This window comes from Oncorhynchus tshawytscha, linkage group LG20 (genome assembly GCF_018296145.1).
Source record: "Oncorhynchus tshawytscha isolate Ot180627B linkage group LG20, Otsh_v2.0, whole genome shotgun sequence".
Classification (NCBI taxonomy): Eukaryota; Metazoa; Chordata; class Actinopteri; order Salmoniformes; family Salmonidae; genus Oncorhynchus; species Oncorhynchus tshawytscha.
In genome coordinates this window covers 18,831,133-18,851,106 of record NC_056448.1, presented here as the reverse complement: position 1 = coordinate 18,851,106, position 19,974 = coordinate 18,831,133, and the positions used below count along the sequence as shown (strand labels likewise).

At 47.1% G+C, this 19,974-nt stretch overlaps 1 protein-coding gene across 1 annotated transcript in view; it reads left to right on the top strand.

Annotated features, from left to right (window-relative positions):
• prrc2b (proline-rich coiled-coil 2B) overlaps positions 1 to 19,974 on the top strand; it is a 37,069-nt gene extending 17,095 nt beyond the window's left edge. The window contains exons 4-30 of the mRNA XM_042302817.1: positions 228 to 330; positions 917 to 980; positions 1,162 to 1,308; positions 1,541 to 1,867; positions 1,925 to 2,102; positions 2,263 to 2,432; positions 2,547 to 2,628; positions 2,752 to 2,911; positions 3,360 to 3,705; positions 4,840 to 5,021; positions 5,352 to 5,559; positions 5,743 to 8,086; positions 8,285 to 8,451; positions 8,588 to 8,697; positions 10,688 to 10,829; positions 10,995 to 11,359; positions 11,555 to 11,656; positions 11,834 to 12,026; positions 12,156 to 12,253; positions 14,090 to 14,455; positions 14,609 to 14,776; positions 14,977 to 15,015; positions 15,143 to 15,222; positions 15,522 to 15,594; positions 15,873 to 16,004; positions 16,320 to 16,529; positions 17,628 to 19,974. Of these exons, the coding sequence (XP_042158751.1) occupies positions 228 to 330; positions 917 to 980; positions 1,162 to 1,308; positions 1,541 to 1,867; positions 1,925 to 2,102; positions 2,263 to 2,432; positions 2,547 to 2,628; positions 2,752 to 2,911; positions 3,360 to 3,705; positions 4,840 to 5,021; positions 5,352 to 5,559; positions 5,743 to 8,086; positions 8,285 to 8,451; positions 8,588 to 8,697; positions 10,688 to 10,829; positions 10,995 to 11,359; positions 11,555 to 11,656; positions 11,834 to 12,026; positions 12,156 to 12,253; positions 14,090 to 14,455; positions 14,609 to 14,776; positions 14,977 to 15,015; positions 15,143 to 15,222; positions 15,522 to 15,594; positions 15,873 to 16,004; positions 16,320 to 16,529; positions 17,628 to 17,753 (6,682 nt within the window). The 3' untranslated portion in view covers positions 17,754 to 19,974. The remainder of the gene's footprint in view (positions 1 to 227; positions 331 to 916; positions 981 to 1,161; positions 1,309 to 1,540; positions 1,868 to 1,924; positions 2,103 to 2,262; positions 2,433 to 2,546; positions 2,629 to 2,751; positions 2,912 to 3,359; positions 3,706 to 4,839; positions 5,022 to 5,351; positions 5,560 to 5,742; positions 8,087 to 8,284; positions 8,452 to 8,587; positions 8,698 to 10,687; positions 10,830 to 10,994; positions 11,360 to 11,554; positions 11,657 to 11,833; positions 12,027 to 12,155; positions 12,254 to 14,089; positions 14,456 to 14,608; positions 14,777 to 14,976; positions 15,016 to 15,142; positions 15,223 to 15,521; positions 15,595 to 15,872; positions 16,005 to 16,319; positions 16,530 to 17,627) is intronic.

Sequence of the window (19,974 nt, the reverse complement as noted above, 5' to 3'; positions counted from 1 at the left end):
GTTGCCTGGCAAGTGAGAAAGAACAGAGTGGGAGTACTATTTATTTCTAATTCTTCACTGTTTGGCTGGGGTAAATTCATCAAGAGTTTATAGCTGGGTTACAAGTGTCCAAGTTCTGTAACGTGTAAAAGTGAAACTGCGCAGTATGGCATGTCTGTATAAAGATGTATATGTATCTAGTCTATCTCTGGAGTGACGGTTCCCTCTCTCTCTCTCCCCTCCCTCAGTTCCATTGCATCAACAGCACAGCTGCTGGAGTTGCAGCCACAGCTGGCTTTGCAGAAATCTGTCTCCAATCTCCAGAAGCCCACACCAGTAGCCAGTCAGGAGGTGGGCTTGGCCTCTTGATTTTTGTCATCTACATCTTTCGATTTCACTTTGAATTATGATTTTTTTTTTCTTAGAGTGACTTCCTTTAAGAAGCAATGAATCCCTTTGAAAATGGCCTATTTGGCATCGATATGAGTCTGAAAGTTATTCTTGTGTCAAAATTGACTACAAAGTGTAAATAGGATAATTTTAGGCATAAAGTCAATCTTTTCTAAAAATGTTTGGAACATCCGGTTGTCATACTAGGTAAATGAAGGTTGGGTTTTGATGTCAATTTGCCCCCTAACATGGGGTGAAGAGCTGCGGTGATTGCTCACTAATCAATAGCATACATGGTTAGACTAGCAGCTCCGACTGTTTACACACGTTGTGCATTTCTTTTACTTGCAAAATACCTTAGATGTAAAATTGAGCAACTAAAACATCCTCGGTCAAAATTCATTACAGATAACTCGAGTAATCTTCAATTCATTCTGGGTATTTTAAGGAAGTGAAATAGGCTTCCAACCCGAATGCAAAATTGGTCAGGAAACACACCTCCAAGACTGAAATCTCTTTAATACAATTTCCTCTGTTGTTTCCACAGAGCACAAACACAGGTGGACCAAAGCAATGGGCCCAGCTAAATGGAAAGGCCATAGAACTAGATGGTGAGTTGGAATGGAAAACTCAACTGTTCAAAATTACTTTGTCTCTTTGGTCAACATTGATGGAGGTGCTATCAGACGTGTCAATTTACTGCATGCCTCCACCTCATGATTTTCCATCAGCCTCCGTTTCTTTTGACTCTGCTGTGACTGACAGCTGTGCCTCTTGTTTCCATGGCGACAGCAGGTTTAAGGGCCTCAAACCGACTGCAGCCCTTCTCTCACGAGGAATTTCCAACGCTGAAGGCTGCTGGGGAACAGGACAAGGCTGGCAAGGAAAGAAGCGCCTTCGATCCGTCGTATGGGCCCGGACCAAGCCTCCGCCCCCAGAGTGAGTCCAGTGGACATAGCTGTGGTGGCACAAACATGTACTCCAGTTCAAAAGGAATCCACATGCCTTTAAATTATGAATAGTGGAGCAGCCTCACAGCATAGTTGCTAATAAGTGCTGTGGGAAAATATTGTGCACATACTTTAAAAAACTGAATACACTGCAATTTCACTTTCTAACTCCTTAGACACAGGCTTGTTTTCTCAAATTCGTTTTCCTCTTGTCTTTCCAGATGTGACAAGTTGGAGGGAGGGTGGTGGGAGGAACCTTGTGCCCTCATCCCTGCCAGCAGGCCTGCCCTCAGATTCCGAGGGCAAGGCCAGCGGCGTAGCTGAGACTGGAAGCCCCCCTCCACCTCTTCCCCCCTCTGCCGCCCTCTCTGCCTCCATGGTCAGTCCCACCCCTGCCACCGTTGTCAGCGCCCCTTCAGTCCTAGAGCCCAAGGAGCCCTGTCTGCGCCCTGCCCAGCCCCTCCGCAGGCCCACCCCCTGCCCTGAACCATCACCAGCTCCACCACCCTACCACCACCACCACCTACCACGACATGCTGCCTGCCTTCGTAAGTAGCACAATACTACTCTTAATTTATTTTCACTTCATGACACCGTAATGCAAGGTTCTGTTCTGACTGTACACTTTTTGTCTATTGGTTTTCAGATGTGCCCCAAAGAGACTCGTGATGCTCCCGGCACTGCTGAACACACTGGCCCTGTCACTGTGGTCGCCCCAGTTCGCTTTGACAACCGGCCCACCTTCAGACAGCCCTATCCCAACATCAACCAAGAGCCTGTCAAGTAAGTTGTCACCTGCATATACTGTCTGGAAGCGATGCTCAGTTAAAATAATGAAAGATTAAAATGGATAATACAATTGAAGATTCTGTGAATTATTTTGTTTTCTTTGCAAAAATAATCGCAGGTCTCTCACCTCCCCATGTTCATAATCTCCTTATAGCGGTGAGGTTCGGAGAGAAGAAAACCGCTTCATTCGTGGGCCCTCCCGCAACCTCTCCTCCAGACCCATCCGTCGGCCCGGTGACAGACCCCCTCGTCCGGCCATCATCAACCCAGAGGACCTGAAGGATCTGGACGAGCTGGACAACGACTGTGAAGACGGCTGGGCAGGTGGGGGGGCTTTCTGTTATCGCATCATACAAAGACTGAAACAACATTTCTGTGGATGTGCCGTAGCGGAACTAGATTGACCTTGATAAAAATGTTGTTCTCTTACCATTCCAGGTATCCATGAAGAAGTGGATTATGGCGAGAAACTCAAGTTCAGTGACGATGAGGAGGAGCACGCCGAAAAGAACAAGATGTGGTGAAATTACCCCCACCCCCTTTGTGTTTGTGACTGAATAGAATATTGTTGGTGTTATTTCTGTAGTTTTAAGAGCAGTGACCTTGTAGCAGTGACTGATTGTGAGCTCTATCTCTGACCCAGGGCTGAATGGGAGAACCAGCGTCGCGAGCACCAGTTGTCGCTGAGCATAGGAGAGGGGGCGTACCCCCAGGAGGGCCCTGAGGAGGAGGCTTACCTGGCCTTCCAGGAGCAGATGGCCCACAGGAAGACCAACAGCAGGTTCCCCTCTGGAGAACCACAGGTAAGGTCGTACCTGAGTCCACTGTGCCTCAGACTGCTACCCTTGCCTGGTCCCCTAGCCTTCAATACCACTGATCTCTGAAGTTTTGAGTTTAAAGAAGTATGGCAGAAGCCTGTCCAGTCATTCCACCTATCAGTGGTCATGAAGTCTTCAGACAATGCACATGACTTATCAATAACCCTTGATTGAAATAAGACAACAAATTGCCTTGTAGTGATTAAAAAGTGAATGTTTAATTACAACTTCCAGGGTATAAATGCAGAAGCTTATATGGTGGAGGTCACTGTAAGATTAACTCATGTTTAGGCATTAAAGCATAAAGAGTACATACACCTGTAGGAAGAGAACAATTGAGTCACATTTATATGCGTGCGTCTTAAGTCCATTGTACACAGAAACCATGTAGTCCCCACATTAACACCCGAACCCTCCTCTGTGGCTTCTCTAGGCCCAGCAGAAGAGCTCCGGGCCTGGCATGGCCCACCCGGGTGAACCCCTGGACGACCAGGAGGAGCGCCAGGGCCCAGCCCGGGCCAAGTTTGTATCACCGGAACTCTCTGAGGCAGTGGAGAGAGCTCGCCGGCGCAGGGAGGAGGAGGAGAGACGCGCCCGTGAGGAGAGACTTGCCGCCTGCGCCGAGAAGCTCAAGAGGCTAGACGAGAGGTTTGGGAAGACTGAGAGACAGTTGTCAAGGTCTGAGGAGGGAGCGAAGGATGCAGAGAGCAAGGAGGCAGCACTGTCCCCTGGGAGAGAGAGCAAAAACCACCAGGAGAGCTGGCAATATGGCACGAAAGGTAACACCAAACCGCCATTAGTGTTTGTTTAGTAAACATTTATTTATTCAGATTGATCAGTTGAAAATACTAACTTGCAATTCTCAGTCATGGTGTGCACTTTCAGTAAAATGCTCAATTTCAACGGTATGGCTATTACTGAATGACATGTAGGAAACATACAGGGTTGCCAGGAATAACTAAAATCTCTAGCCCAATGACCTCTGAAACTGCCCACAAGGCTTGAAAACTAGGCCCCCAAAAATGTTTGCTCCGAGAGTTGCCAAATTTATCCAATAAACCCTTTTCCCATAACGTTATTGAGCGAATTAAGAAGGAATATCGATGCCATTTTTAATGATGTAGGTTAAGAAGCAAATTTCGGTGTTCCGTCAAAATAATTCTTGCGAATTTAAGAATATATTGCAAGGGGGAAAAAATGAATTGACCTTATTAATCTCTCCAGATCATTTTCCATCAATGGATGTCGATTTAACTTGTTTTGACTGCTATGATTAAGCAATAAGGCCAGAGGAGGTGTGGTATATGACCAATATACCAAGGCTAAAGGCTGTTCTTAGGACATAAGAAAAGTTGACATTAGAATGCAGTCTACTTTAAATTACCTCCTGAGCGAATTTATCCAAAGAGCTCTAGTGCTCCTGAAGTAGTTTTCTAATGCTTTGTCGCTGTTATATCAGTTTTAGCGCGTTAGAAGGTTTTATGGAAAAGGTAGTCTCAGCAATGACCAATCTACAACTGGTAAAAAGTTGTCATGACGTGTACGCGTGCTGCTGTCTCCGTGACTCAACTGCCTCTGCTGCAGCACTCTCTCAGCCTGTGCTCTCAACACACACACACCCCTTTGGCCCTCCCCACCATTCACTCACTCAATAACAGCTTGCTCACTGCCTGATAGTCAGCAGCAGCAGGTCACAGTGAAATGTATATTTTTTTTAAAGAGAAATGCCATGGTGGCCGCTGTACAATTTAGAAGTAGCCCAAAAACCTGCCACCCGTGACAAATACATTTTCACCCGCAACACCGTTTTCAAAGTAGTCCAATTTGGCTGGAAAACTGCAAACATGGCAACACTGGAAACATGGGTAGCTATGTAAAAGTAGGATTATAACACGCTCCCTCTCCTGTCCCAGACACTGAGTGTCCCTTGGAGCACTTCCCCGGCCAGCAGGACTACAGGGAAGAGGGCACCTTGGGCTTCGCCCCCTACCGCAATGAGGACGATGGCGGGGCTGATCCCACTTCTCCCCTGCCCGACTACACAAACCACCAGGCCTCCAAGCCCGTTCCGCCCCGCTTCCAAAAGCAGCAGCAGGTGAGCCGCCCGGTCAACGCCATCTGATGCTTTCCCAGCAGTCCCTTCCCTCCAGCCCCAAAAATCCCAAAATTCCTGGTGGGATTAGCGGCTTGAGAAAGGCCCGTCAGTTCACAGGAGCAGGTCTTTTCCATAACGACGGAAGTAGTGTAGTGTTTTAATGAGTTCTGTGGTGGATGCACAGCAATAGGCGATTGACAAAACAGGAAATAACCACTCGCTGCATATAGTACACTTCTTTAAATGCATCTAGTCACTTTTATGTGAGGTGAATAATTATACCAGTGTGAACATAATGGGTTCATGCGCTGTCGTCCCTCCCCCTCTCAGGACCAAGTGTATAAAATGCAGCACTGGCAGCAGCAGCAGTCTGGCCACCCCGCCCCCTCGGGCTCCAGCCACCCCCCGAGGGGGTACTACCCCCCACACATGCTGGGCTTCGACCCCCGCTGGATGATGATGCCCCCTTTCTTGGACCCCCGCATGGCCCAGGGCCGCTCCCCCGTGGACTACTACCCCAATGCTGTCCACTCTTCAGGTGAGACCTGAGAAAATAGTATTGTTTTACTAAAGGGAATGATGAATTTCCTGATTTAATTTCTTAATTCACTTTTTAGTTTAGTGACATCATGGTCAAACTTTCTAGATTGATATGGATCTCCAAATAATCCTGCATCTGTATCATCTCTAACTGTAGATTACCACCTTTGTGTTTGCGTAGGAATTATGAAATCGAGGATGCAGCCAGACCACCTGAACAGCCCAGGGTCCCCCTCTGACGATGGCTGCCATCCAAGCATGCATCAGGAGCGGAGGGCCCCCTCCACCGAGCCCTACCCCTTGTGGAACCAAGATGGCTACCCCCCTCGCAGTTTCACCCCACCCTACCAGAGACAGCACGAGAGCTCAGACAGGAGCCAGCCAGACGACCGGAGTGACAGGACATGCTCCCAGCAGGACTTGTACGAAGAGAGTGGTAACGAGTGCCTAGACAACCCATCTGGTGACCTCTCCCATCAGGCCTACCACCAGAGCAAAGGTCCCGACAGGGATCACCACCCGCAAGACCAAGGCCTGCTCTCCTCAGCCGCGAGCCGGCCCCAGCAGCAGCATGCAGACAGCGACTACCCCAAACAGGAGCCCAAAGACCGGTACCTGAAGGACGGCACTGAACCCTGTGACGAAGTCTTCGACACCTCCAAGGAAAAGGTTTTTGACTCAGACTTCCATAGGCGAGATGGAGGCCAGAAGAAGGAAGTTGGTGTTGGTGGTCAGAACCAGTGGTCTGATCCTGGCTCCAGCACCCCTGCCAGCAGTTTAAGCCAGCCCTCTGAGACTGGCGGTAGGACCCTGAACCGCAGGACCGGTCCCATCAAGAAGCCTGTGCTAAAGGCCCTCAAAGTGGAGGACAAGGAGAACGAGAAGCCCAAAGTGGAGCCTGAGGAGAAGGTAGTCCCTTACCGCCTGGAAAAGGAGGTGCTCACCAACGTATATGACCTGAAGAAAGATAACCAGCCCCTAGTAAGTAACAGACACTCGGCCTCGCCTGCTATTGAGAAGCAGCCAGAAGAGAAGCAACAACCACCAGCTCCTGCTAAAATAGAGCGGCCAGCCAGTACCCACAGTGAGGATTTGCCGAAGGAAAACAGCTGGGACAGCGGAAAGAGCCAGTCCTCCAGAGACAGCCAGGAGAGCAGGGAGCCTGGTGCACCACGACGCAACAACTGGATCTTCATCGATGAGGAGCAGGCCTTTGCCGGAGCCAGGGGAACAGGTAGAGGTCGGAGCCGTGGCGGCTTCAAGGAGTTCAGTTCAAGAGGAGACCGTGGTGGCCGGGGAGGCCGAGAGAACCCCAGAGGAGGCTACAACAACAATATCAACAGCAGGGACGCTGCTGGAACCCAGAGACCAGGCAGAGGCAGAGGACTGCCCAGGGACTTTGTCAAGGTGGAGGACCTGCAGAGGGGGAAGCCGAGGAGGCGCAACGTCAGCGAGACTCTGAGCGAGACCTCAGAGTATGAGGAGCTTCCCAAGCGGCGACGCCAGAAGGGCTCTGAAAACGGAGAGGGTGGCAGCTACCCAGAGCAGGGAGAGACCCGGAAGGCTGACCGAGACTCTTGGAGGTCCAACAAGGTGTACACGGAAGAACAGGCGGCCAGTGACGCCCGCGACAAGGCCAAAGCCAGCAGCAGGGGGTTCGGAGGCTTCGGCCGCTCCCTGCCTCCCAGACTCGATACTGGCAGGGGCTACAACACCAGCCGAGGGTACAACAACGGCTCCAGAGACATCTCCACCTGGAGAGGACGGGGGACTCAGTTTGGCAGTGGCGGTGGGCCCATGCAGGAGAACGGCTATGTCTTGGGCACCGAGACCTATCCCAGGAGACCACCTGCAGAGCGTGAGCCCCTCAAATACACCCCCAAGTTTACTGGCTCTACTGGTTCCTTCATGGAGAATGGCGCTGAGGACCGCAGCGGGGAGGGTGAGTACTACATAGACAGCGACAACCCTGGACAACAGCCGTTGAGAAGACGGAGGCCGCCGCGCCAGGACAAGCCCCCGCGTTTCCGCCGACTACGTCAAGAGAGGGAGCCCGGCAGTGGCCAGTGGACCAGCGATGAGTACATCAACGGATCAGAAGGATTCGCGAACCCCTGGCCGAGCCGCTCCAAGGAGGGAGGTAAAGAGGACGGCTGGTCCAGTGGCCACTACTCCGGAGGGGGGGGTAGGTCCGGTGGTCAGCACGGCCAGGCGGAGGACTGGGAGACTGGCTCAGAGAACAGCGACTTCAGTGATTGGAGGGAGAAGCGTGGGGGAGGGCAGCAGCAGCAGGCACACGGGGGAGATGTGCACTCAGACTCAGGCCACGGGGATCCTGGGTCTGGAGAGAAGAGGGAGCTGGCCAAGAGGAGTTTCTCCAGCCAACGCCCCCTGGTGGACCGGCAGAACAGGAAGGGTGAGGTGGATGGGAACAAGATGACACGCTCTTCAGAGAAACCTAACGCTCTGCCCTCCTGTAACAGGAACGACGGCTGGCAGAATGGAGGGTCCTCCAACCATAAGAGGTGAGTACTGTGCGAACTTGGTGTGAGAACGTTCAACAAAACTATTGATATTGTTTTGTCTTGACTTAATTGTTTCAAAACATTCTCAAGACATCAATATACTGGAGCTTCTAAAAACAAACCTTAGCAACACTTTCGCACAATAATATGTTTTAAGTGGTAACACCTGACTCATGGAATGTCTCTCCCTGATTCCAGCAGGAGCCCAGAGGAGTCAGGCCCAGTCTACAATGTTGAGCAGTCTGAGGAGGGCCACCAGGCAAACGAACCCTCGGGGAAGAAGCTGGACAAGGAGCTGAAGCCCAGGTCTGTGAAGGGAGACCTGACCAAACCACTGTCTCAGTACGACCTCAACAGCTACCCCAGTGAGTATGCTAGGCACCAACTTCAATATAACACCTACTTGAGTCAATTAAGCAAGGCTCAAATTAAATCTAAACCAGGGGTCTCAACCTGGTGGGCCAGATGACTGATTTAATGTGGCACACGTGTGTCTTCCAGTTGAGGGGGATTCTGGGGGTCCTAGTCCAGATGGGTTCCAAGACCTGTCCAAGAAACAGCTGCGGCGCCCACAGGAAGACGACAGAAGGAGAAAGGAACAAGGAGCTCCTGTAAGTTGACAGAACATTCAAATAAGCCTGAGACATTTAAATAAAACTAACAATCGGCAAAAGAGCTTTCGGTGTCTAGAGTATAGACCCATTTTTGAGTAAAATCTAAATAATTCCAAATCAACGTTTTATTTGTCACGTGCGCCGAATACAACAGGTGAAATGCAACCTTACAGGCTCTAACCAATAGTGCAAAAAAGGGTATTAGGTGAACAATAGGTAAGTTAATGAAATAAAGCGACAGTAAAAAGACTGGTTATATACAGTAGAGAGACTATAAAAGTAGCGCGGCTACATACAGACACCTGTTAGTCAGGCTGATTGAGGTAGTATGTACATGTAGATATGGTTAAAGTGACTATGCATATATGATGAATAGTAGCAGTAGCGTAAAAGAGTGGTTGGTGGGTGGCTTGACACAATGCAGATAGCCCTGTTAACCAATGTGCGGGAGCACTGGTTGGTCCTCCCAATTGAGGTAGTATGTACATGAATGTATAGTTAAAGTGACTTTGCATATATGATAAACAGAGAGTAGCAGCAGCGTAAAAAGAGGGTTGGGGGGCACACAATGCAAATAGTCCAGGTAGCCATTTAATTACCTGTTCAGGAATCTTATGGCTTGGGGGTAAAAACTGTTGAAGACTTTTTGCCCTAGACTTTGCACTCCGGTACCGCTTGTCATGTGGCAGTAGAGAGAACAGTCTATGACTGGGGAGGCTGGGGTCTTTGACCATTTTTGGGCCTTCTTCTAACAATGCCTGGTATAGAGGTCCTGGATGGCAGGTAGCTTAACCCCAGTGATGTACTGGGCCGTACGCACTACCCTCTGTAGTGCCTTGCGGCCAGAGGCCGAACAATTGCCGTACCAGGCAGTGATGCTCTCGATGATGCAGCTGTAGAAGCTTTTGAGGATCTCAGGACCCATGCCAAATCTTTTTAGTTTCCTGAAGGGGAATAGGCTTTGTCGTGCCCTCTTCATGACTGTCTTGGTGTGTTTGAACCATTCTAGTTTGTTGTTGATGTGGACACCAAGGAACTTGAGGCTCTCAACCTGCTCCACTACAGCCCCGTTGATGAGAATGGGGGCGTGCTCGATCCTCCTTTTTCTGTCGTCCACAATCATCTCCTTAGTCTTGGTTACGTTGAGGGATAGGTTGTTATTCTGGCACCACCCAGCCAGGTCTGAGTTCCTCCCTATAGTCTGTCTCGTCGGTGATCAGGCCTACCACTGTTGTGTTGTCTGCAAACTTAATGATGCTGTTAGAGTCGTGCCTGGCCCTGCAGTCATGGGTGAACAAGGGGTACAGGAGGGGACTGAACACGCACCCCTGAGGAGCTCCAGTGTTGAGGATCAGCGTGGCAGATGTGTTGCTACCTACCCTCACCACCTGGGGGTGGCTCGTCAGGAAGTCCAGGATCCAGTTGCAGAGGGAGGTGTTTAGGATCCTTAGCCAGGAAGTCCAGGATCCTTAGCTTAGCGATGAGCTTTGCGGGTACTATGGTGTTGAACGCTGAGCTGTAGTCATTGAATAGCATTCTCACATAAGTGTTCCTTTTGTCCAGGTGGAAAAGGGCAGTGTGGAGTGCAATAGAGTGCATCGTCTGTGGATCTGTTTGGGCGGTATGCAAATTGGAGTGGGTCTAGGGTTTCTGGGATAATGGTGTTGATGTGAGCCGTTACCAACCTTTCAAAGCACTTCATGGGTATGGACGTGAGTGCTACGGGTTTCCAGTAATTTAGGCAGGTTGCCTTTGTGTTCTTGGGCACAGGGACTATGGTGGTCTGCTTGAAACATGTTGGTATTACAGACTCAATCGGGAACATAATTGCTAATGGATTCATGCAAGCAATGATACTTCTTTAACAACATACTGTTTTTTCCTATATATCTCAATCATATGTTATGTTAAGTATAGTTGTACATGACTTGAGGTGCTGTGTTGTACTTAATCTATGGAAAAAAAGCATTTCTTTGCCACACTGCAGGTTCCAGTAAAAAACAGACCGATCACCTCCAAGATGCCCCCGCGGTTTGCCAAGAAGCAGGGTGGCATGACCATTGATCAGCCAGAAGAGGGACTCTCTGCCAACAACCTGGGCACAGAAATCTGGGAGACTAACAGCTCAGGTAGGAGTAGGGGCAACACCCCAGCCTTCACACACCTCATCTTCCACCCCATCTGATAACTGTTTCCCATACTCAGCTTTTCCCTCCAAACTACATGTGAACATTCTTGTGCTGTCAACTGTATAACATAATACATTGGTTCTATGGTTCTATTCCTTCCCTCAGCTCTCTCAATCCAGTCATCTGGAGGAGATTCGTGGACCAAGCAGGTCTCCTTCACAGGCAGCGAGCCCAACTCTGAGGATTCTGACGCGGGCCCTGAGCAGAGCAAGGAGCAGCACAAGCCCGGTCCCATCGGCAACGAACGTTCACTCAAGCACCGCAAGGGCTCGGAGGGTGTGGAGCGTCTGGAGGGGAGGCCCATCACTCCCGTCAACGGCGTGGACCTCCACGTGGACACGGTGCTGCCTGTGCCACCCATCGAGTTTGGTGTCAGTGCCAAGGACTCTGACTTTAGTCTGCCACCCGGTTCCACCCCAGTGCCCGTGTCCAACCCTGTCACCAAGCTGCAGGACGCCCTCGTCAGCAATGTGAGTACAAATATACTGAGTTCAACTGGATTCCCATTGTCACCTCATGATTATAAGGTGGGCTATTAAAAGGAATCTTTCAAGTGCTACACTTGAAGTGGCTTGATAAAATAAATATCATAAATTATATGTAAAATGGACAAAGGATGTCATTGGCTAGTTGTTGATGTGTATAACCTTTGTGTGTGTGTGTAGCCGGCCCTGACCCAGGCCATTCCCATGCTGCGTAGAGACCACCTGCAGCCTGGCATCAACCTCAACCCCATCTCTTTCCCCAGTGCTGATCTCACACTCAAGGTACACACCCCACTGCCTCACACTCTCCACACATCTCTAAACACTAGTCTTAAATAAATGTAATTCTCAGTTACCTACCTGGCTAAGTAAAGGTTAGATCAAATAAACGTTAGTAAACACAAAAGTTTTTGTGTAATTTCACTGACCATTTCTATCCCTTCGTCCCCTCTTTCTCAGATGGAGTCGGCCCGTAAGGCGTGGGAGAACTCCCAGTCTCTCCCCGAGCAGGGCTCTCCTGGTGGGGGTGCCTCTGGCGCCCAGCCCCCTTGCAGCGTGGGCTCCTCCAGCGGGGTGAGCTACAGCTCTTTCGGAGGGGTGTCCATGCCCCCCATGCCCATTGCCTCTGTGGCACCTTCCATGTCCATGCAGGGTAAGAGGACACATTAAACATTGACATTATTGCTATATTTGCCAAAAGACTATGCGTTGTATGAAATGTAAATCTGTGCATTATTATTATTATACCTTTGAAATAACAATTGTATTTCCGTCTCTGTAGGTAACCATGTCCCCCCGCTGTATCTGGACGGCCATGTCTTTCCCAGCCAGCCTCGTCTGGTGCCCCCAACCATGACCCAGCAGCAGAGCTACCAACAGGTACTACACTTACAAGTATAGGGTCTAATAGGATTTTATTCCAATTATTTTTCTTCTTTATATACACTACCGTTCAAAAGTTTGGGGTCACTCGGAAATTTCCTTGTTTTTGAAAGAAAAACTTTTTTTTGTCCGTTTTTAAAATAACATCAAATTGATCAGAAATACAGTGTAGACATTGTTAACGTTGTAAGTGACAATTGTTGCTGGAAACGGCTGATTTTTAAGGAATATCTACATGGGCGTACAGAGACCTATTATAAGCATCCATCACTCCTGTGTTCCAATGGCATGTTGTTTTAGCTAATCCAAGTTTAGAATTTTAAAAGGCTAATTGATCATTAGAGAAAACCCTTTTGCAATTATGTTAGCACAGCTGAAAACTGTTGTCCTGATTTTAAAGAAGCAATAGAACGGTCCTCCTTTAGACAAGTTGAGTATCTGGAGCATCAGCATTTGTGGGTTTGATTACAGGCTTAAAATGACCAGAAACAAATAACTTCTATTCTTGTTCTGAGAAATGAAGGCTATTCCATGCGAGAAATTGCCAAGAAACTGGAGATCTCATACACTGCTGTGTACTACTCCCTTCACAGAACAGCACAAACTGTCTCTAACCAGAATAGACAGAGGAGTGGGAGGCCCCGGTGCACAACTGAGCAAGAGGACAAGTACATTAGTGTCTAGTTTGAGAAACAGACGCCTCACAAGTCCTCAACTGGTAGATTCATTAAATAGTACCCGCAAACCACCGGTCTCAACGTCAACAGCGAAGAGGCGACTCCTGGATGCTGGCCTTCTAGGCAGAGTTCCTCTGTCCAGTGTCTGTGTTCTTTTGCCCATCTTAATCTTTTTTATTTTTTTGGGCCAGTCTGAGATATGTCTTTTTCTTTGCAACTCTGCCTGGAAGGCCAGCATCCTGGAGTCGCCTCTTCACTGTTGACGTTGAGACTGGTGTTTTGCGGGTACTATTTAATGAAGCTACCAGTTGAGGACTTGTGAGGCATCTGTTTCTCAAACTAGACACTAATGTACTTGTCCTCTTGCTCAGTTGTGCACCGGGGCTTCCCACTCTTTCTATTCTGGTTAGAGACAGTTTGTGCTGTTCTGTGAAGGGAGTAGGAGATCTTCAGTTTCTTGGCAATTTCTCGCATGGAATAGCCTTCATTTCTCAGAACATGAATAAACTGACGAGTTTCAGAATACATTTCTTTGTTTCTGGCCATTTTGAGCCTGTAATCGAACCCACAAATGCAGATGCTCCAGATACTCAACTAGTCTAAAGGCCAGTTTTATTGCTTGTTAATCAGAAATAACAACAGTTTTCAGCTATGCTAACATAATTGCAAAAGGGTTTTCTAATGATCAATTACCCTTTTGAAATGATTAACTTGGATTAGCTAACACAACGTGCCATTGGAACACAGGAGTGATGGTTGCTGATAATGGGCCTCTACGCCTAAATAGATATTCCATAAAAAATTTGCCATTTCCACCTACAACATTTAGAATGTCTACACTGTGTTTCTGATCAATTTGATGTTATTTTAATGGGGGGAAAATGTGCTTTTCTTAAAGATATTTCAAGTGATCCCAAACTTTTGAACGTTAGTGTAAAAAAAAAAAATGTATGTATATATATTTTGGGCAATAATCGGTGCCTCCTGGATTTCAATTTTTTTTGTGATTACATGCCAAAAGTGCTTGATTTTTGCTGGGTCAATAATGACATTTTGCATGGCAATTTGTGATATGTCCAATTTGTCATAAATGCACTGGTGGGGGGGAGGGTAAACTGTAATATTATAATTCACTCCTTCCTGTGTGTGCGCGCAGGCGGCCGCGGCTGCCCAGCAGATCCCCATCTCCCTGCACACCTCTCTGCAGGCCCAGCTCGGTCTCCGGGGAGGCCTTCCCGTCTCCCAGTCCCAGGAGATGTTCAACTCCATTCCCTCCTTCAGGTCCCAGGTGTACATGCATCCCAATCTGTCTCAGCCCAGCCCCATGGTGCTGTCAGGCGGTGGCCCCCTGAAGGGGCCCTATTCGGCCTTCCCGGGCATGCAGCCATCGGACATGGTCAAGCCCCAGTCGGGCTCCCACTACCAGCCCATGAACGGCAGCCAGGCCATGGTCTACGATGGCCAGATGAACCAGGGCCCTGGCATGAGCTCCTCCCAGCTCATGGACTCCCAGCTCATCCAGGTAAGGGGAACAACTTTGTCAGTGGCACACTTAGTTTGAAGGAACAGTTTGCTTGGCTTCTAATGGAAACATTATAATCTCTTCATTCAATGTTTAAAAGGCCCGAACAATGATCCTTCCTCTCTCTCTCTCTCTCTCTCTCTCTCGCTCCAGGTGACCATGCCCTTGCCGGGCTCCCAGCTGCGTTATGGCTCTGCCCAGCAGCACCTCATCCTGCCCCAATCCATCCAGCTCCAGCAGGGCCAGAACCTCTCCGTCGGAGCTGCCCGCAGGATGCTCCCCCCTGGCTCCCAGCCCCCTGTCATGACCGGCAGTAGAGAGGTGAGCTCTACAGACCCACCAAGTGTCCCTTCCAACAATGTTACAGCTTAACTACCCTAATGATTGGTAAATGTTAGCTTTAGGTTGGATTTGGAAACATTTCATGTACAAACAAACAAAAATGCACGTTTAATGTAAATCCCTTTTGAAATAGAAGGGATAGTTCACCTAAATTACAAAATTACTTGATTTTTTTGCAGAATTTCACAATGTCTACTGGTCCGTATACTACTTACAAGGTAAGGAACAACTGTAGTGAATTTGTCATTTGGGTGAACTATCACTTTAATGCCACAACATTTCATAGATGGCATTGAGATGTTCTTACTTGTATATTTAATGGGGATGTTTGTTGTCCTTCTCCAGACCTCCCAGATGGAAAAGATAGGCTTCCAGTTCTCTGACAAGCCCAATCACTCCCAGGGCATGCCTGGAGGATACAACAGGTGAGCTGGAACAGCAAAGTGTCACCTTGAAACTTATGTTAAATCACAAAACGTCTTCTCTTAGTTCATACCCTTATAAACGTGTTCATTTTATTGTAACATGCCAAAGGATTCTACATGGTTCGCTGCCAGTAAAATGTTTAGACTTGTCAAGAAACTGACAGCACAGCTGCGTTTACTTCTAGTTTGTCCAATATTTAATAAAACATTTAGTGATCTTATAATGGCATTAAAGTGATGATATAGATGTAATTGGAAGCCAATGGTAAACCTATATGTTTCCCTCTCTCTTCCATCAGACCAGGGTCTGCCAGCCCCAGTGGGAAGCAGTCTGGCCCCGTGGGCCCTCTGCCTGGGCATTACAACCAGCAGGTATGACCCAACACAATCATACACACATTAGGTACATACACGCACCTTGGTAGTACTAGTTACTGTTCACATTCTACAATCAACAACTAGGTCAACTGACAATCAAGGTCCTCCAGTGCACTTCACACACTCTCATACACACAAACACAATTTTACAGGCTCTTACAGTAGTAGGTACCCCCCACCCCCACCCCACCACACACATTGGGTCCTGACACACAATCCCAGCTGCCCATACACACTCATATAGCCTCCCCCTCCCATTTCATTGGAAACAGAAGACCTCATCCATGCAGGCCGTTCAGCAGCGAGGCTGGGCTTGCAGTGGCCCTGGCCTGACCTGTAGTTGCTGCTACAGAGACCCGGCCACCGGCTGGTATGAGGCCCTGCTGTGCCCCCTACACGGCAAGGTTATAGAAACCTCAACTCAATCATTCTGCTTGTTCAAATCACTGTGATGTTGCACCACTTGAATGACTAATCAGTTTTAACATGCAGCTTCCCTGAACTGCTCTGGCACAATGGCCTCTCAAGACCTTAGTGTACGTTTGAGTCACGAGCATAAAGCAATTTGATGAAATGTCATTTTAGAATTCAGTCTGGAAAATATTTGTAGCTTTGCACACATCTCCGCAACCCCCTTAATATTTGCATAAAGAAAAAAATACCCATGCATATATACTGAGACGTGTTGCCATGCTAACAGTGTGTGTGTGTTCCACCAGGTCCCCCCTCCCCAGGGCAGCATGGTTATGCACATGCGTCCCCCTACCACAGGCCCCTTTCCCACCCCCATCCAGAGACCTGTCATGCAGGTCAACAAGACAGTCATCATCCGCTCCCCCCCTTACCCCAATCCCGGGCGCGAGCCACCCCACTCCAGCCCCCCCTCGGCCCCTGAGCCCACTGTCAAGGGGCCGGAGGATGGCATGAAGGTGAGCCACCCACTGTAAATATAGGTAATTAGATTTTTATCCACTTCGTTTTTTGTTTTTCTTCAATCCAATCTGCCAATGTATGAAATCAAAGCCATATATGAAGAGTTTGGTAGTTGCCGTTTCCATCGATTTTTACCTCAATTAATTTTGATTGGTTAAAATGTGTTGTGACGTCAATTACCACTGTCAGCAACTCAACTCTCCATGTCTGTTAAGAAGCAACTAGTGTCTAGTTGTCAAAGTTGCCCTGAACAGACTATATATGGCTCTGAATGAACTCAACTGGATGCACTGCTATGAACTATTGTAATTAATAATGAACATATTGTGTCATAACCAGTAATATGGTACTTGAGGTAAAAAATTCTCATCACAAGATTAACTTGTCTTTAAACTTACCTAGGGAACTGTATTTAATCAAATGGTGCTCATAGACATAGGTAGCCTAATCTTGTAGGCACGTAGTATCATTTACTGGTATATTTGGATAGGGACCAGTACAAAGAGATTGAACAAACAATCGTCCGATGCATTGCACGGGTGTTTCTAGTCTACGCTAATTTAACACCCGTCTCTAGATGGGCATTTATGGAAACAAAAGGAAAGAAATACTAAATCACATATCAGTACATTATCACAATTATATGCACAAAACAAATTACACATACAATCCCATATCATTACATGAACACAATTAAATGCACAAAGAAAATGTCATAGGCGATAAATAAATGCTGTAAATCAAATATCATACATATTTACCTCTAATATTTACAACTTGGATGTAAGAGGGTCATGTTCTTTACACACAGCAAGCAGTTCTTACATGAATGCTCTGGTGTTTCTTTTGAATGTGTTGAAATGTTACACAAATACTGTATTAATCTTTTCCCGTGCATAATACTTGTAGCAAAACAAAAATGATGCTTGATAATAGCTTTTTTTCTAATGGTGTCTAATTCTTGCTATTAGACCGTTTTGAAATTAGATTGTTTTAACAATTTCCCTCCTTGGTGACATTAGTGTTATTGTTTTGTTGTCCACTTGAAAAAGATATGAAATGTTATCCTTGTGCTTCTCATGTGTGTCTTTTAGAGTAAAGCCCTGCGAAATGGGCGCCAGCTGGTGGGTGAGGGGAAGGCACTGTCGTGGGGCCTGATGACCAGCAAACTCCAGGAGTCCCTTCCCGGCTGGCAGGGCAAACCAGCACCATGCACCTGAGCCATCAAACCCCAGGCTGTCAAAGTGGAGGGCAAGGCATAGCAACGGACCTTCAACCTCCACCCAACCTGCCCCTGGAAGACACAACCCCGTGCACCCTCTTTCAACCCACCTACCAGCCTCTATTGCCAACCCCCAGATTGGGCGCCAAACTAAGGAGCAAGCAGGCATACTGTACCAACTCCCCGAACTATCAGAACCGGACACTTATTATTATTATTAAACACCGTGTGTGTGTGTGTGTGTGTGTGTGTGTGTGTGTGTGTGTATAAGCAGACTCAAGGTTCTCCTTATTTATTAACATTGTCCTTTTTCGAGAGAAGAACGGTAACAAAAAAATCTGAAATAAATGCACGTTTTCTGTGTTGCTCTGCATCCAAAAAAGGAAACGAACAGCTCCTGCAGATCGTTCACTCCTAATTCACCCCGTTTTTGCCACACTACTTTTTTGGACTATAGCCCAGTAGAGGAGGCAGACACTTGACATGTCACCACAAGAAAGCAAATCTGTAAGCGTAAAAAACAAACGTGTCCTTTTCCTTGACTTTTTGAAGATTTTTGCTGGTAGTTTTAATATTTTTTTTAAAGTAATCATCGCCTGTTTGCTCTATTATTAAAGGACTTCAAAGACAGATTTTAAGGACATCATTGTGTGTAAACATGGAAAGGTGTGAATTGGGGCGTGTCGCCCTCAGAGACCCCTGGGGTACTTCACACAGCTCGTGAACTGTGACAAAACTGCTTCGATTTTTAGAAAATGTTTCCGTAATTTTTTTGAAGGCTGTTTTTTTGCTTTTGTTTTGTCTCTCTCTCCTATGTGTTTTGTAAACAAGCAAAAACTAGGACATTTTAGAGAAATCATCATCTTGCCTCATTTGAAGCTATCCTAGCGTTGATGCAGTGTGTGCATGTGATGTGCTGAATGTGTGTTAATCGTAGAGCCTAATTCAGGACCCTATCGCAACATTTCAAAAGACAGCGGACACTGCTGCCGTAGTGTGAGGTTTTGATCAACCGAACTGGCAAAAAATGTGGTTTATTCTATAGTGTTAGGGAGTATCTATAGTGTTTGGGAGTGACGACAGGCTTCATTGACTTACTGTACGATCTCAACAGCTGATTGAAATGTTGCTTTTTATTGCTATCCTTTTGGTTGTAATGAGTTGCTGAAATCTGAATTCACATCTGATACATGTCAAGTGCTTTTATATTCCCTCTCCTATAGTGTTTTTGCTTTTGCTCCTAGAGCTATTAAACACTTCTCTATTGTTTTTTTAACACAACTCGATGGAAAGGTGGAGGGGTTAGTGAAGGAATGAGTAGGCACACCTCTAGTGAACATTCAGCGCCATGTAAGGCCTCTGGGGTGGCGCGAGCAATAAACGCAGCCTAACTCTCAATCAGGGTCCAAATATCTATTTTTATGTTACAATTTCACGACAAAAGAGGGTGTTTAGAATTGCTTGATGAATTGATGTACTTTCTTCGCGTAGGTTTTTTGGTGAACGCTGCAGTTGTTTTGGGCTCTCTGAAGAAGGAAATATTAAAGCATTTTTGTTAGAAAAATAATATGAACTGTTGGCATCTGTGATTAAAAAAAAAAGGGGGGCACTCATTTTGAAACTTACTATTCCAATGTCATAACTGGTTATAAATGTTTCTGCGTATTAATGCTCCATGACACTACAAAATGTTCAGACTCGTCTTTTATGGCAGTGTTTCACTGACGTCTGTACATGATGCATACCTGTTAAACTATATTCAGAGTTACGGTCAGTCGGGGAGGGTGGGAGTCTAAAATCATATGTTTGAGTCATATATTGTATCACTAATAAAAGGGTAAGTGTTTCAAAGGTCACTATGATGTTCTCACAGGGTGGACTGCTTTCACTTGTGGATTGGCTTATTGCCCATCTCTACTGTGCTTTTTGGACAGACTGGAAGGTGTACACTGAAACGTCTTATACACACATGAGAAACTTAATTTGGTTTCCGCCTGCTCTCGTCTTCACTCATTACTGTACCTACACCAAGATATCGTCCTGATGCTTTTTTTGTTGGTACTTTTAGGATACATATTTCATTTGTCAGAGGACCTGTTCACTCTGGAACTGATCATACTGTCTATTTATCCTACCTGATGTTTATCCTTTCAGATATGTGATCATAATCGCCCTTTCCTTATTGAGAGAAAAAATAAAGCAGTTGTGCTTTTTCAAAA